This window comes from Filicampus tigris, chromosome 22 (assembly GCF_054856515.1).
Source record: "Filicampus tigris isolate MCC_2025a chromosome 22, RoL_Ftig_1.0, whole genome shotgun sequence".
In the NCBI taxonomy this organism is placed as follows: Eukaryota; Metazoa; Chordata; class Actinopteri; order Syngnathiformes; family Syngnathidae; genus Filicampus; species Filicampus tigris.
Window position 1 is genome coordinate 7,798,804 of NC_141238.1, and position 14,018 is coordinate 7,812,821.

General features: G+C 45.6%; 1 protein-coding gene across 4 annotated transcripts; it reads left to right on the forward strand.

The window, feature by feature from the left end:
* Window positions 1-26: 26 nt before the first annotated feature.
* kdm5a (lysine demethylase 5A) lies at window positions 27-13,963 on the forward strand. Of its 4 annotated transcripts, none has more exons than XM_086022745.1 (29): window positions 27-1,036; window positions 1,689-1,766; window positions 2,140-2,262; window positions 2,335-2,505; window positions 2,600-2,770; window positions 3,447-3,525; window positions 3,602-3,693; window positions 3,757-3,915; window positions 3,999-4,118; window positions 4,278-4,436; window positions 4,658-4,839; window positions 4,915-5,077; window positions 5,233-5,352; window positions 5,428-5,622; window positions 5,711-5,892; window positions 5,979-6,103; window positions 6,599-6,749; window positions 6,823-6,943; window positions 7,035-7,211; window positions 8,018-8,196; window positions 8,294-8,432; window positions 8,509-8,688; window positions 8,769-9,329; window positions 9,440-9,598; window positions 9,682-9,810; window positions 9,882-10,029; window positions 10,102-10,322; window positions 11,047-11,523; window positions 13,281-13,963. In XM_086022745.1, the coding sequence occupies exons 1-29, from the start codon at window positions 890-892 to the stop codon at window positions 13,557-13,559; spliced, it is 5,187 nt and encodes a 1,728-aa protein (XP_085878871.1). In that variant the 5' UTR covers window positions 27-889; the 3' UTR covers window positions 13,560-13,963. The 4 variants fall into 4 exon arrangements, with proteins under 4 accessions (XP_085878871.1, XP_085878869.1, XP_085878868.1 ...); XM_086022743.1 differs by having other exon boundaries at window positions 27-437; window positions 634-1,036; window positions 2,591-2,770; window positions 3,602-3,915; XM_086022744.1 differs by having other exon boundaries at window positions 28-1,036; window positions 2,591-2,770.
* The last annotated feature ends 55 nt before the right edge of the window (window positions 13,964-14,018 follow it).

The window sequence follows — 14,018 nt, forward strand, 5'->3', positions numbered from 1 at the left end:
TGACGACTCCACGCCGCTAAGAGGCGCTAGCACAACTAATGTGGCAACAGCAACGACAGGCGACGTTAAATTAATAAAAAGTGTCATCAGAAAAATAACAATTCATTTTTTTGACATTTTAACCACGACAAGTAACGCTTTCGCAATCACAATACATCAAATTAACTCCGACAAAGAGACGTTTTTAGCCAACGTTAGCTGCGCAATGCTCGGTGGCTAAGCTAAGCAAATTAGCCCTGTGCTAGTTTCCTGTACGCGTCAATGAATGGCGGAGGCAAACGAAGGCATCAGTCAACAATGTACGATAGTAACCTACCTGGAAGGATAATGATGGATTTTATCAGAAACAAGGGAATACCTTAAGTGGCCGTATACCGCTCGGCGTGAGTGCGCTCGATTGGAAGTGCAGCATCGCGAAGAGATCATGTCTAACTCAGGTATACACACCGACCTAGGTTAGCACCCACAGCTAACGACGCTATCCTGGATTGTGTTCTTTGTATTTACAAGCACTTGAGTGTTTTACCATCAAATAGTGAATCGAATCGTCTACTTACCCCGATTGTGTATCTCCGCCGTGAGAGAAGAGGCGTGATGGCGTTTCGGACTGACACTGCCCTCTGTCCTCTGTAGGAGAGGCGACAAAGCGCCGCAAATCCAAGCTTTTTGCATGACTCCAAGCTGGAGTAACGTTCAAAATATCTCCATTTCATCCCTTATCATAAACGTCATTGACGTTATTTACACCAAGGAAGATGATGGAGGGAGTTCCACGCGACGAGGAACATTTGGATCCAGTCATGGCCTGGTGAAAGCAACTTGGGAATATTTACTATAACACAATTAATTGACTTCTCACGGGGGGAGGAAAAGAAAAAAACATCCAAACATGTCTGCAACCGGTGAGTTTGTGCCCCCTCCTGAATGTCCCGTTTTTGAGCCAAGTTGGGAGGATTTCTCGGACCCCCTTGGATTTATCAACAAGATCCGACCCATCGCCGAGAAAACTGGCATCTGCAAGATCAGACCCCCGGAGGTAAACTGAAAAGCATCTATGTAACAACACGAAAATGTGAACAATTCCATTTCTTATCATGTGATATTTTTTTACTGTGCTTATTTTCTGTCGGCCTGTTTTTAGAAAAACAGGACCACTTCCCATTACTCCAATTAGAGGTCACACAAGGCTTCTGTTGTGTGCACCACCACTCAAAACTCCTTCATTTCATATTATATAGCATAATCTTACGTACGCAACCCCCCAAAAATCGTATTAAAGGTGGAAAATAGTGATAAATACCCCTCACACTTCATGTATTCAGCTAGCTAATTTACGTTAGCTACGTCAACTCGACGTTGGGCCTCAGGTAGCCCAGTCACGCCTCACTTTATTGTGGTCGCGTGTGTAGGCCTAAAAAGCAACCGTTATAAACTTTCGCAATTTCCTTGAACGTATTATTATTGTTTTTATATGAAAGAGTGGGAACAAAACAGATATGGAAAAAGTGGGCAGGTCCTAGACGGACCACAACCCACTTCAAAGTCGCAATGTCTTTAAGATGTCGTGTGCCACTGGCAGGGAAAAGTGTATGCTATAATTCGTATTACTTCGTGTTCAAGCCTCTTCTTTTACTTTTATGCGTCAAGTCATTTTCCATTTTTTATTTTTTCCCACCCTGTTCAACAAGGACTGGCAGCCTCCGTTTGCGTGCGACGTGCGTCACTTCCGGTTCACGCCTCGAGTACAAAGATTGAATGAACTTGAGGTGAGTTTGTTATCATCATCATCATGACGAAATGTTAAGTTGGATGTGTGTCTCTAGCTTTTATGGTCCTTTTTTTCCTTCAAAAAATCAATATAGGTACACTATCGAAAGGTGTGTTCAACGTAGAAACAACATTGCAATTTGGTGGCAGAAAACTGCACTGCATCATAACAAAAAATGTTATTTTCTACATGTATTTTGGGTACATCATTTAGTTCATTCAATCAATATAAAGGGTATTGTTTTGTATTGAACGTTGCTCAGCACACCAGTTTTCAGGAGATTTCAATTTTTTGTATTGGCCATGTGTCAATAATACTGGTATGTGTCTGTGCTATCCTTTCGCATCACCTTTTCTCTCCTCTGGGTCCAGGCACTCACTCGGGTAAAGCTCAACTTCCTGGATCAAATCGCAAAGTTCTGGGAGCTGCAAGGATCCAAGATTCGTTTCCCACACGTGGAGCGAAAGGTCCTGGACCTGTATCAACTCAGCAAGGTAAATCTGGAGTTTATTTCATGGAGGATTCTATGAGCATAAAATGCAACATTTTTTTTTGCACACATTCAGGTTGTGTCATCCGAAGGAGGCTTTGTGACGGCATGTAAAGAGAAGAGGTGGTCCAAAGTGAGCAGCCGAATGGGCTTCCCGCCAGGGAAAGGCACCGGCTCACTCCTGCGGTCCCACTATGAGAGGATCCTTTACCCCTATGAGCTTTTCCAGTCGGGAGCCACTTTAACTGTAAGGCCGCTCCATCCAGTTTTTTATTTTTAATATTGTTTTTCAGCCGTTTGCATTTGAATGCTCACATATTGCCTTCCGTTAGGGCATCCAGCAACTGTACGAGGAGGGAGACGACTGCGAGGACGTGGATGAGGGAGTTGGCGAGGAGGCAGTGGAGGAGGACGACCAGGAGGAAGACGAGGACAAAGACGGAGAGGTTGATGCGGCGCAGGTGAAAGAGCGTCCTCTGGCCGAAAGACGCTCAAGGCGACTTAAATCGGAAGTGGGTATTGACAAGGATTAACACTTGGAACAAAAACATTTTGTAGTAGGCTGAATAATGCAACTTATTTCAGGTGAACTGTTTTTGACGCAATTCTTTCAAATGATGAACTGAAACTTATGCCTTACATTTTTACAGTTTTTTATCAGTTATACTTGGGGGGGCCACTTAGGACCACACACTTCCTAACCAAGTGTATGAGAAAATTTCAAATATGGAGGAAATGCATGCAAATGTGCAAAATACATGCTCTTAATAAATTTCATTTTTGAAAATACGTTTTTTTTCAATCCACTATCCTAACTCAACAACTACACACTGATTTTTTTCCCCCAGTGTAAAGGGCTCGCTTGAATAAAAATAACCATTCAAGGATGGCACAAAACTGCGGAACAAAACTCATTTTGTACATTTTTTTTCCCACAAAAATCAACTCACTCAAAATGTAAATATTATTTAGGCCATTTCAAATCCTCAAAAAAAAAAATACCAGGCCCACTCAGGTTGGATGTCCTTGGAAATGTATTGGGCAGTCCGTGGTGCAAACACGTGTTTGTTCTACTAGTAAAAGTAGCAAAAAACGACTGAAACGTGGAACGGTTGGTTATGTGCATTAAGAAGTTTCGAAAAGGTTGAATTAAGTTCACCAGACTTTTTGTCCTTGTTATCTCTCCAGAGGGAAAACAAAGAGCCCAAAGGCCTCAAACTTTTTGGCAACAATCCCAAGGTGGTGGACTTGGAAATTGTGTCGGCAGGTAAGAATCATACTGCAATTTTTATTTCCCTGATCAAATGCAATCGTCAGCCTAAAAGCGTTTCCCTCCGCGTTAGACGACGGCTACCACAAGAAACATCGTCACCTCAAAGCTCAAGCCTTCGCCATCAAAATGAGACCTCGCAAGGAGACGCTGGAAGTCAACTTTGTGAGTGTGTGGCTGCGGATTTGTCTGATTGCGTTCCCCTGCTTGAATATGACGCTCTCCCAGATCGACCTCTACTTCTGTCTGATGTGCGGACGCGGCGACGAGGAGGACCGCCTGCTGCTGTGCGACGGCTGCGACGACAGCTACCACACCTTCTGCCTGATTCCGCCGCTTCATGATGTGCCCAAAGGTGACTGGCGCTGCCCCAAATGTGTCGCGGAGGTAAACCCAACACAACTACTAAGATCGATTTTCCCGTCTGTATTTTTTTAAAATATTTTTTTCCCCCTCTTTTATGGATGTAGGAGTGCAGTAAGCCCAGAGAGGCGTTTGGCTTTGAGCAGGCTGTGAGGGAATACTCGCTCCAGAGCTTCGGCGAGATGGCCGACCAGTTCAAGTCGGACTATTTCAACATGCCAGTTCATGTGCGTAAAGAATTGCGAAATGAGTTTGAAATGTAAATATTTTGGTCTTATAGCACGAAACTACTTTTTGCTTTTTTTTTTTTTTTTTTTTTAAAAAGAGTTTTCATTCGTTAACTAAGATAACCTTGGTCCAGAGAGACTAAAATTTTCATTTCACAGATGGTGCCCACCGAGCTGGTGGAGAAAGAGTTCTGGCGCCTGGTGAGCAGCATCGAGGAGGACGTCATCGTGGAGTACGGCGCCGACATCAGCTCCAAGGATGTGGGCAGCGGATTCCCCGTCAGAGACGGCAAGAGGAGGCTACTGGGAGATGAAGAGGTGAGACCACTGAGCTGCTTCACTTAGATAACCTAAAAACATTAGGTGAGATGCACTCATTCACTGCCAAAAACGTTTTTATACGTCTTTTCACAGTTCAGCCATTCAATCCGAGGAACTTATTTATATTTTTTTCTATTTTTTTTCTCAAACCTTAGGGTAAAAGAGTTTCTGAAAATGTTATATGAGTTAAATAGCACATCTTTGACTGTTCCTGTTAGGAGTACGCCAACTCTGGCTGGAATCTGAACAACATGCCGGTGCTGGAGCAGTCGGTCCTCACGCACATCAACGTGGACATCTCGGGCATGAAGGTGCCCTGGCTCTATGTGGGCATGTGTTTCTCTTCCTTCTGCTGGCACATCGAGGACCACTGGAGTTACTCCATTAATTTCCTCCATTGGTGAGATTGTCGAATGGACGCTCGTCACTATCCCCCGTTGCAAAAATGGTTCAATTTTTTTTTTTGGGGCATCAGGGGGGAGCCAAAGACCTGGTATGGAGTGCCGGCGTCGGCGGCGGAGCAGCTGGAGGCGGTGATGAAAAAGTTGGCTCCGGAGCTGTTTCAGTCGCAGCCGGACCTCCTCCATCAGCTGGTCACCATCATGAACCCCAACGTCCTCATGGAGCACGGCGTGCCTGTAAACATTTTACATTTGACAAACTATTAACTTGCTATTTAGTAGTAGTCGTATTTAGTAGCGTGTGTGTCAGGGATGGTGCTATACAGGGGCTAGGGGATGCTGTATCCCCACTTGAACCCCTCCAGCATTTTGATATTCTCGTCCCTTTGTAGGTGTACAGGACCAATCAGTGCGCAGGGGAGTTTGTGGTCACATTTCCGCGAGCCTACCACAGTGGATTCAACCAAGGCTACAATTTTGCAGAGGCTGTCAACTTTTGCACTGCCGACTGGGTGAGGCTAAAGCAATGTTAAGAAACGTCCCTCTTAATGAGCGGCATCTAAGTCGGAATCTGCTTTTCATCCCAGTTACCGATGGGCCGCCAGTGCGTGACCCACTACCGGCGCCTTCGCCGCTACTGCGTCTTCTCGCACGATGAGCTGCTGTGCAAGATGGCCGCCGATCCGGAGAGCCTGGACGTGGAGCTGGCCGCGGCCGTTGTCAAGGAGATGGGGGAAATGATGGACGAGGAGACTCAGCTCAGAAAGACAGTACAAGAAATGGTAAGTAATCTGCTGCGGTTCTTATTCACCTATTCGCATTTTCCGTGGAAAAAAAAAAGAAAAAAGACTTGTTCTTCTTTGCCTGTAGGGGGTGCTGTCCTCTGAGCAGGAAGTTTTTGAGCTGGTCCCGGATGACGAGCGCCAGTGCCACAAGTGCAAGACCACCTGCTTCCTGTCGGCGCTCACCTGCTCTTGTTGTCCTGATCGGCTGGTTTGTCTTCACCATGCAACAGATCTCTGCGATTGCCCTCTCAGCAACAAGTGCCTCAGGCAAGCTCTTGAAATGTTTTTGTTGTTGTTTTTGCACGACTTTTCTTGCGTCCCCACAAAGCTTAGGTCAAAGCTTTCGTGTTCAGGTATCGCTACGATCTGGAGGAGCTTCCGGCCATGCTGTATGGTGTGAAAAATCGTGCGCAGTCATATGACACTTGGGCAAAAAGGATCAACGAGGCTTTGGCGGCAGACCAGAAGAACAAGAAAGGTTTTGACCTCAATTTTTGGACATGTTGCGGACCAAACCAGAGACTGAATCTTATTTCATTTGGTTGTGCAATTTCTGCACGGTCATTTTGAAATAATGTCATGGTTTGGAATTGAGGCATGGCAATTAAAACATTATTTTAAAATCCAAATTTAGTTATCGGCAGATTAACGGTTAACGTTTTCAAACTTTTCTAGATGCATTTTTTGGGCGCTCATTCCAAATCTGCTCTCGTATTTTTTTCTGTAGTACATCGGATTTTCATGATAAAAATAAAAATGTTGATAACAATGATATATCTAATATATTTACTAACATTTATGATGTAAGGGTTAAGTTCAGCAGCAGGTGGATTTTTTTTTTCCTGAAACATCATAGCTATAAATAAAAATGCATTTTGTAGGTCAAACTCAAAAATGAAAATGTCTCAAAAATCTGATATGGCATATTTCAAATCAGCATAAAAATGATAATTGCCTCCTCTCTCTCACATAGATCTAATTGAGCTCAAGGTTTTGCTGGAGGATGCAGAGGACAGGAAGTACCCGGAGAATTCTTTGTTCCGCCGTCTCCGAGAAATGGTGAAAGAGGCCGAGACCTGCTCCTCTGTAGCCCAGATGTTGCTCAGCCGCAAGCAGAGACACAGGTAAGGTGACGTTACAAGGAAGATAATTGTGCATTTAAGATGCGCTAAGTCGCTTTCCACCCCACACCCGCAGCAGCCGCCTGCGTTCTGAGAGCAGTCGGACCCGCAGCAAGCTGACTGTCGACGAGCTCAAGGCTTTTGTGGAGCAGCTTTACAGGCTGCCCTGCATCATCAGCCAGGCCAGACAAGTGAAGGTTCGGCTCTGTTTTTAATCACCGACCATGTTGTTGTTTTGACAGCAAAAAAAAAAAAAAAGTCTGAGCGAAATGAGTCTTTGTTCACCAGGAGTTACTCGAGAATGTGGAAGACTTCCACGAGCGAGCCCAGATCGCGTTGGCCGACGAGCTGCCGGATTCCTCCAAGCTGCAGGCCCTTCTGGACCTGGGCAGTGGGCTGGATGTGGAGCTGCCTGAGCTTCCTCGCCTCAAACAGGAGCTCCAGCAGGCCCGTTGGCTCGATGAGGTTGGCCTCGAAATATTTGATGGCGTGTAGGTTCTCAAACCGAGGCCCTCGGTTCCCGGAGGGTCTGCGAGACGTAACTTGGCGGTCCACAAAATAAGTTACTCTATGCTGACAAATGTATTTTTATATTAATATAAGCATAGTAAATATAGTTAACTGACAGACATTTTCAGACCCTCTTTTACCCTAACGTTTGGAAAAAAAAAAAAAGTAGAAGAAAATCTAAATAAATTCCTGGGATTGAATGGCTAGACTGAAAAGACGTAAAAAAACGTTGATGAATTTATGAAAAATTGAATCACGTGTCGAGCTTTGGGTCAGAAATCGAGACATGAATTGAATATTATCAAATCCCCTATATTGGGGACCGACGTATTGTCCTTTTTTAAGCGGGAATCAAAGCTTCTTGTTTATTTATTTTTTAAATTCATCTTTAAATAGCCACAAAGGGGTTCAGAAAATTTGCTAAATATAGTTGTCAACATTAACTGCTTTTGTAAACTAGCTGCCATGTTCTTAAGGTAAACATTGAATGTCCGCTAGAGGTGTGCCGAGGAAAAAAATCTCCCCACTTAATTCATTAACTGCCAGACATTTTCAGACCCTCTTTTAACCAAATGTTTGAAAAAAAAAAAAGGGGGAATAATATAAATACATTTCTGGGATTAAATGGCAGTCCTGTGAAAAGACGAATAAATTCGTCAATGGCAGTTAAGGGCACTGGAGCCCCCCCCCCCCCCAAAATCCAAGCCCCTTTTATTTAAAAGTCATCATTGTAACAATGTAATATCTGTTGTCTTTTCAAGGTGCGCATCACCTTGACGGAGCCTCACCGCGTCACCCTGGAGCTGATGAAGCGCCTAATCGATTCCGGGGTGGGCTTGGCTCCCCATCACGCCGTTGAGAAGGCGATGGCTGAACTGCAGGAGATCCTCACGGTGTCCGAGAAATGGGAGGACAAGGCCCGTGCTTGCTTGCAAGCCAGGTATTGCTCCGCTCTCAATCGCCCACCGATGACTTCTTGCAAGTGCACAGCGTTGCTTGAAATTAGCGAGCTGAGTCGCTCCTGTTTTCAAACAAAGGCCTCGACACAGCATGGTGACATTGGAAAGTATCGTGCTGGAGGCGAGGAACATTCCAGCATACCTACCGAATATTTTGGCGCTACGAGAAGCCCTGCAAAAAGCCAAAGACTGGACTGCTAAGGTGGACGCTATTCAGGTACAGACGAAATTCAATCTTGGTCAGTGGCTCCCAAGATTTATATTGACTCGATTTTTTTCCTCCCCACACTCAGAGCGGGAGTAGCTACGCTTACCTGGAGCAGCTGGAGAACCTGCTGGCTCGGGGTCGTTCCATCCCCGTCCGTCTGGATCCGCTGGCCCAGGTGGAGTCTCAGGTGGCCTCGGCGCGAGCCTGGAGGGAGAGGACTGGTCGCACCTTCCTCAAAAAGAACTCAACATACACGCTACTGCAGGTGAGACGTCGCATCTCAGGTTAGGGCTGGGCTGGGCCCGGGAAAGGTGATTTAAAATCGTATTCATATGGTCGTTTAAGGTCCTCAGTCCCCGCGTGGACATCGGCGTGTACGGCAACAGCAAGAGCAAGCGGAAACGAGTGAGGGAGCTCATGGAGAAGGAGCGGGGAGGCTTCGACCCCGACACCTTGAGCGACCTGGACGAGAGCCTGGAGGAGGCGCGAGACCCCTCCGCCGTGGTGGCCGCCTTCAAAGCCAAAGAGCAGAAAGAGGTGGAGGCCATCCACTCCCTGCGCGCCGCCAACCTGGCCAAGATGGCCATGGCCGACCGAATCGAGGAAGTCAAATTCTGCCTCTGCCGGAAGACGGCCAGCGGTTTTATGCTGCAGTGCGAGCTGTGCAAGGATTGGTTCCACGGCGTGTGCGTGCCTCTTCCCAAGACGGGAACGCAGAAGAAGCTCGGCGCCGGTTGGCAGAGCAATAGCAAGGACTCCAAATTTCTGTGCCCGCTATGTCAACGGTCCAGGCGGCCGAGGTTGGAGACCATCCTGTCCCTGCTGGTGTCGCTGCAGAAGCTCCCTGTGAGACTACCAGAAGGCGAGGCCCTCCAGTGTTTAACCGAGAGGGCAATGAGCTGGCAGGTATGCACTTGAAATCGAGGGCTGTCAAACTTTTCGTCCTGCTGCACATGACCTTGAGTGAGGGAAAAACCGGGGAACTTGCGTGACCTAATTGTCAACGTCGCCACCAGGACCGGGCACGCCGAGCTCTGGCCACGGAGGAACTGTCGTCCGCCCTCGCCAAGCTGTCCGTTTTGAGCCAGCGCATGGTGGAGCAAGCTGCGCGGGAGAAGACGGAGAAGATCATCAACGCCGAGCTGCAGAAAGCCGCAGCCAACCCCGACTTGCAGGTATGACGGCGGAGTCAAATGTACTTTTAGATAAAAAAAAAAAAAGACAACAATGAATTGATAGAGCCCTTATTTTTATCTAGGGTCACATCCAGACCTTCCAGCAGTCAGGCTTCAGCAGAGCCACGTCGCCTCGTCAGTCCGTGGACTACGACGACGAGGAGACCGACTCGGACGAGGACATCCGGGAGACGTATGGTTACGACGTGAAGGTAAAAGTGGGCTTCAACTCCAGTCAGAGGCGAACATCGATTCCTCATAATTCGGGATGTTGTGTTTCCAGGACCCAGGGGAAGTGAAACCTTACCTCTTCTGCGACGATGAGATCCCAGTTAAGTCAGAAGAGGTGGTTAGTCACATGTGGCCGACCGCCACGCCCTCGTTCTGCGCCGAACACGCCTACTCCTCGGCTTCCAAGTCTGTTGTGCAAAGTGAGGCGTAACTCCTTTCGATTAGTGTTCACCATGACTCTAAATATTAAAAAAGAGAAAATGATATTCCAGATGTGGGAACGCCAAGAAAGCAGCCCAGGAAGACTCCTCTGGTACCTCGTAGTTTGGAGCCGCCGGTCCTGGAGTTGTCTCCACAAGCCAAGGCCCAGCTGGAGGACTTGATGATGCTGGGTGACCTGCTGGAGGTGTCTCTGGATGAGACCCAGCACATATGGAGGATCCTGCAGGCCACTCATCCCCCCTTGGAGGAGCGCTACCTACAGGTTATGGAGGTATAGGCACAGATTTAAAAAAAAAAACGCTGGGGAGGATGTTTGAATGAAAAAAATACAATTGACATATTTGTGGAGACTGGGGACTAGTGGGCAGGAATCCATGAGTTGCTTCATGTTTCAATTAATTTACTCTTAATTTGAAAACAAAAATGCGCTGTTCCTGTCCCCAACATCCAACATGGAATGCTAATGCAGGAAAATTACCTCAACTCAAATGTTGCTTCATGTTTCAATTAATCTACTCTTAATTTGAAAACAAAAATGCACTGTTCCTCTCACCAACATCCAGCGTGGAACGCTAATGCCACCTAGTGGCAGAAAAATTACCTCAACTCAAATGTTGCTTCATGTTTCAATTAAGTTACTCTTAATTTGAAAACAAAAATGCACTGTTCCTGTCACCAACATCCAACATGGAATGCTAATGCCACCTAGTGGCAAAAAAATTACCTCAACTCAAATCTGACTTAATGTTTCACACTCTTTAACTGTACAGTTCAGATAACTTTATAAATTACTATGAAATTACTGGGTGAATGAACTAAAAGATACCCGCAAGTTACAGTGTGTTCAACAAGGTTAGGTGTGATTTAATACGTTTAAATGGATGGATGTGATCCCTCCACATCATAAATTTTAACGTACTGCTGTTGGGTCTAGAATGTATCTCCCACGATAAACAGGGGTTAACTACATTTATGATAAATGTTCTTTTCCACAGCCTGATGACAGTCCAATGGAGAAGTCTCTGAAAATCAAGATCAAAGACTCTGAGAAGAAGAGGAAGCGGAAGTTGGAGCGCGCCGAGCACCACCACCATCACCACATGCTGATGTCCTCCCCCGGCGGGGTCGGGGCGCTTGGCGGCGTGCGACCGCCCAAGTCCAAGGAACTGAAAAGGGCCGGCCTGGAGCTCGGCCTCGGGGGCAAACCTAAGAAGAAGAAACTGAAACTGGGTTTGGACAAGAGCCGGGAGATGAAGCAGCTGGCTAAACGTTTAGCCAAAGAGGAGAAAGAGAGGAAGCGGAAGGAGAAAGCGGCCGCCAAGGCAGAGGCCATCAGAGAGGGTCTGGACAAGAGGAAGGAGAAGAAGATTCTCGACATCCCCTCGAAGTACGAGTGGTCCGGTGCCGAAGACTCCAACGACGAGAACGCCGTGTGCGCGGCCAAAAACTGCCAAAGACCGTGTAAAGACAAGGTGGGGACTTTGTTAACAACACGGATGGGGAAACATTGAATCCAACTCAATATTCCATGTAGCGCATCATGTTTATGTTGTCAGGAAGTCACTTTGCACTGAAAAGACAAAAAGAACATAAGCATCACAGATAATTGATAGACACACCGACAGATTACATATTAACGGACGTCAGCGGTGAACGTGAGGTTAGCAATATTTTACACGATATTTATACTTAACTGTGGGACTCTTAAGCATTTCCTCTGTTTAACATAAAACTACATATTAATATTACATGCATGAGCTTGAGTGCGTGTACCGGACAACTCGGGGGCAAGGTTATTGTGTTTAACGAACAAAATAAAACTCAAATTTAGAAAACACGGAATGAAAACAAAAAAAAAGCTTATATAAAAATTAGCTGAAACTACATGTTAGATTTCTAAAAGTACCCTAATTATAATAACAGCCAAATTGTCCTTCGTTTCCGTCGTCGTCATTATCTTACTTGAGCCTTCGGGGGTTGGTTTGAAACATGTCCGTACAGACATGTTTACCGTGTTTGTCGAGTTTCCTCTGAGTTAATCACAAACATGTTCCTGAAATGAACGTCGTGGAACTTTATCGTGTATCCACAGCTGATAACAGCACTAGAACACCTTAAAGAGATTTACACATAACATATTAACAGGCCGAGTCGGCGGGGACCTTTCGGGAGACAGCCACATGACGTTGGCCGCTAAGTTAACAAATGGCCAGTTTTTGCGGCGGCCAATCAGAGCGGTGGCATTCGGTGGGCTTGCCGCACAGATGGAATTTTATTTACACTTACATTTGACCATGTTGCACTTGGGGTGGGTCCGCAAAATCATTTGCAATAGCTTGTTGTAAGAACCCGTACAACTCTACGAGTTCTGCTATTAGGGATAGAATGATTATCGGCCGGGCCGATTATCGGCGCCGATATTTTGCGTTTTGATGACTATCGGCATCAGACTTTTTCAAATATCTGATGGCAGATAGTAAATCAATTTAAAACTGTGTTGGAATCAAGACAAATTTACATTTTCTGTCATTTGGAAATTTTGGAGAACTTCACATTTTCTGTCGAAAACTGTATGGAGCTATTTTTTTTAAGTGATTTCATTTTTAAGACATGCTGACGATCCTGGGTGCTCCCTGAACTTTTTGTTAGAATTTGGTAACAAAGATGTATATCGTCAAAAAGTTATAGGAATAATAGTACCCCCCAAAAAATCTACATTATGCAAATCTGTAAAATTGTTCAATGAACATATGCTTAAAGACGTTTCAACAAAGTTAATGATTTTTTTTTTTTTTTTTTTTTTTAAGATTCTGATGCTAATATTTTCTTTTTTTTTTTTTTTTTACGAAAAATTAATATCGGCTCCAAATATCGGTTACGGGCCACCTTGACTACTAATAATCGGTATCGGCCCTGAAAAAAAGCTATCGGTCTATCTCTAATTGCTATGCATCAACATCAAGACTGTTGACCCCAAATCATGTTGAATTGCTTAATTAACTCATTAACTGCCAGACATTTTCAGATCATCTTTTACCCTAATGTTTGAAAAAAAAAATAGAAAAAAATATAAATAAGTTCCTGGGATCGAATGGCCGAAGACGTATTAAAACGTTTTTGGCAGTGAATGTTTAAACAATTCACATTTTGACATCATGAGATGCTAACAATTGCTCAACAGTACCTTTTTTTTTAATTGTTTTTTTATTGTTTCCTTTCCGTCTTCAAGGTGGACTGGGTGCAGTGCGACGGAGGCTGCGACGAGTGGTTCCACCAAGTGTGCGTGGGGGTCTCGTGCGAAATGGCGGAGAACGAAGACTACATCTGCGTGGACTGCTCCCTCAAGGCCGCGGGGACGAGACGGGGCGGCGCCGAGGCGGGGGTGTCCGAGGAAACCGTGGTGGTGCTGGCCACGCCCAGCCTGCTGGCGGCCGCCGGAGCCGCGTGGTCCCGCCCCCCCGCCGCCGTCCATCTAAACCCAGCGGAGGATCCTCACCAGAACAGTTAGCACTATGTCCGGCCTCACAAACTTGACTTCAAACGCCGAGTCCAGGATGGCAATAGACGCTTGATGAAGTAGCTTCCAAGTCGAAGCCTATTTCTTAAACTTCCTGTATCATAAACCTCACCACACAAATATTTGACTCGAGAAACATCCACCAGCTGCTCCCCAGGTCTCCCGCGCTTTCAATAACCGATCACCAGTCAAACAGCCAACACGTGTCGTGTTTAAACAAACTACTCTCCCTTCTGTGCGGCCCTTCAGACTCCTGTTTAGGTAAAAAGAAATGGTTGTGTGGTAGTGGAATTATTTATAATGTATATAGCTTGAAAGCAATTAAAATAATGGGTTGTGGCTTTTTTTTTTTTTGTTTTCTCACCTTTTAATAAACTATTCCTAGTCAAACAGTTGATGTTGGTGCGCTTGTCTTTTTTTTTTTTTAATTTTCCCCCACCTTTATGGTTC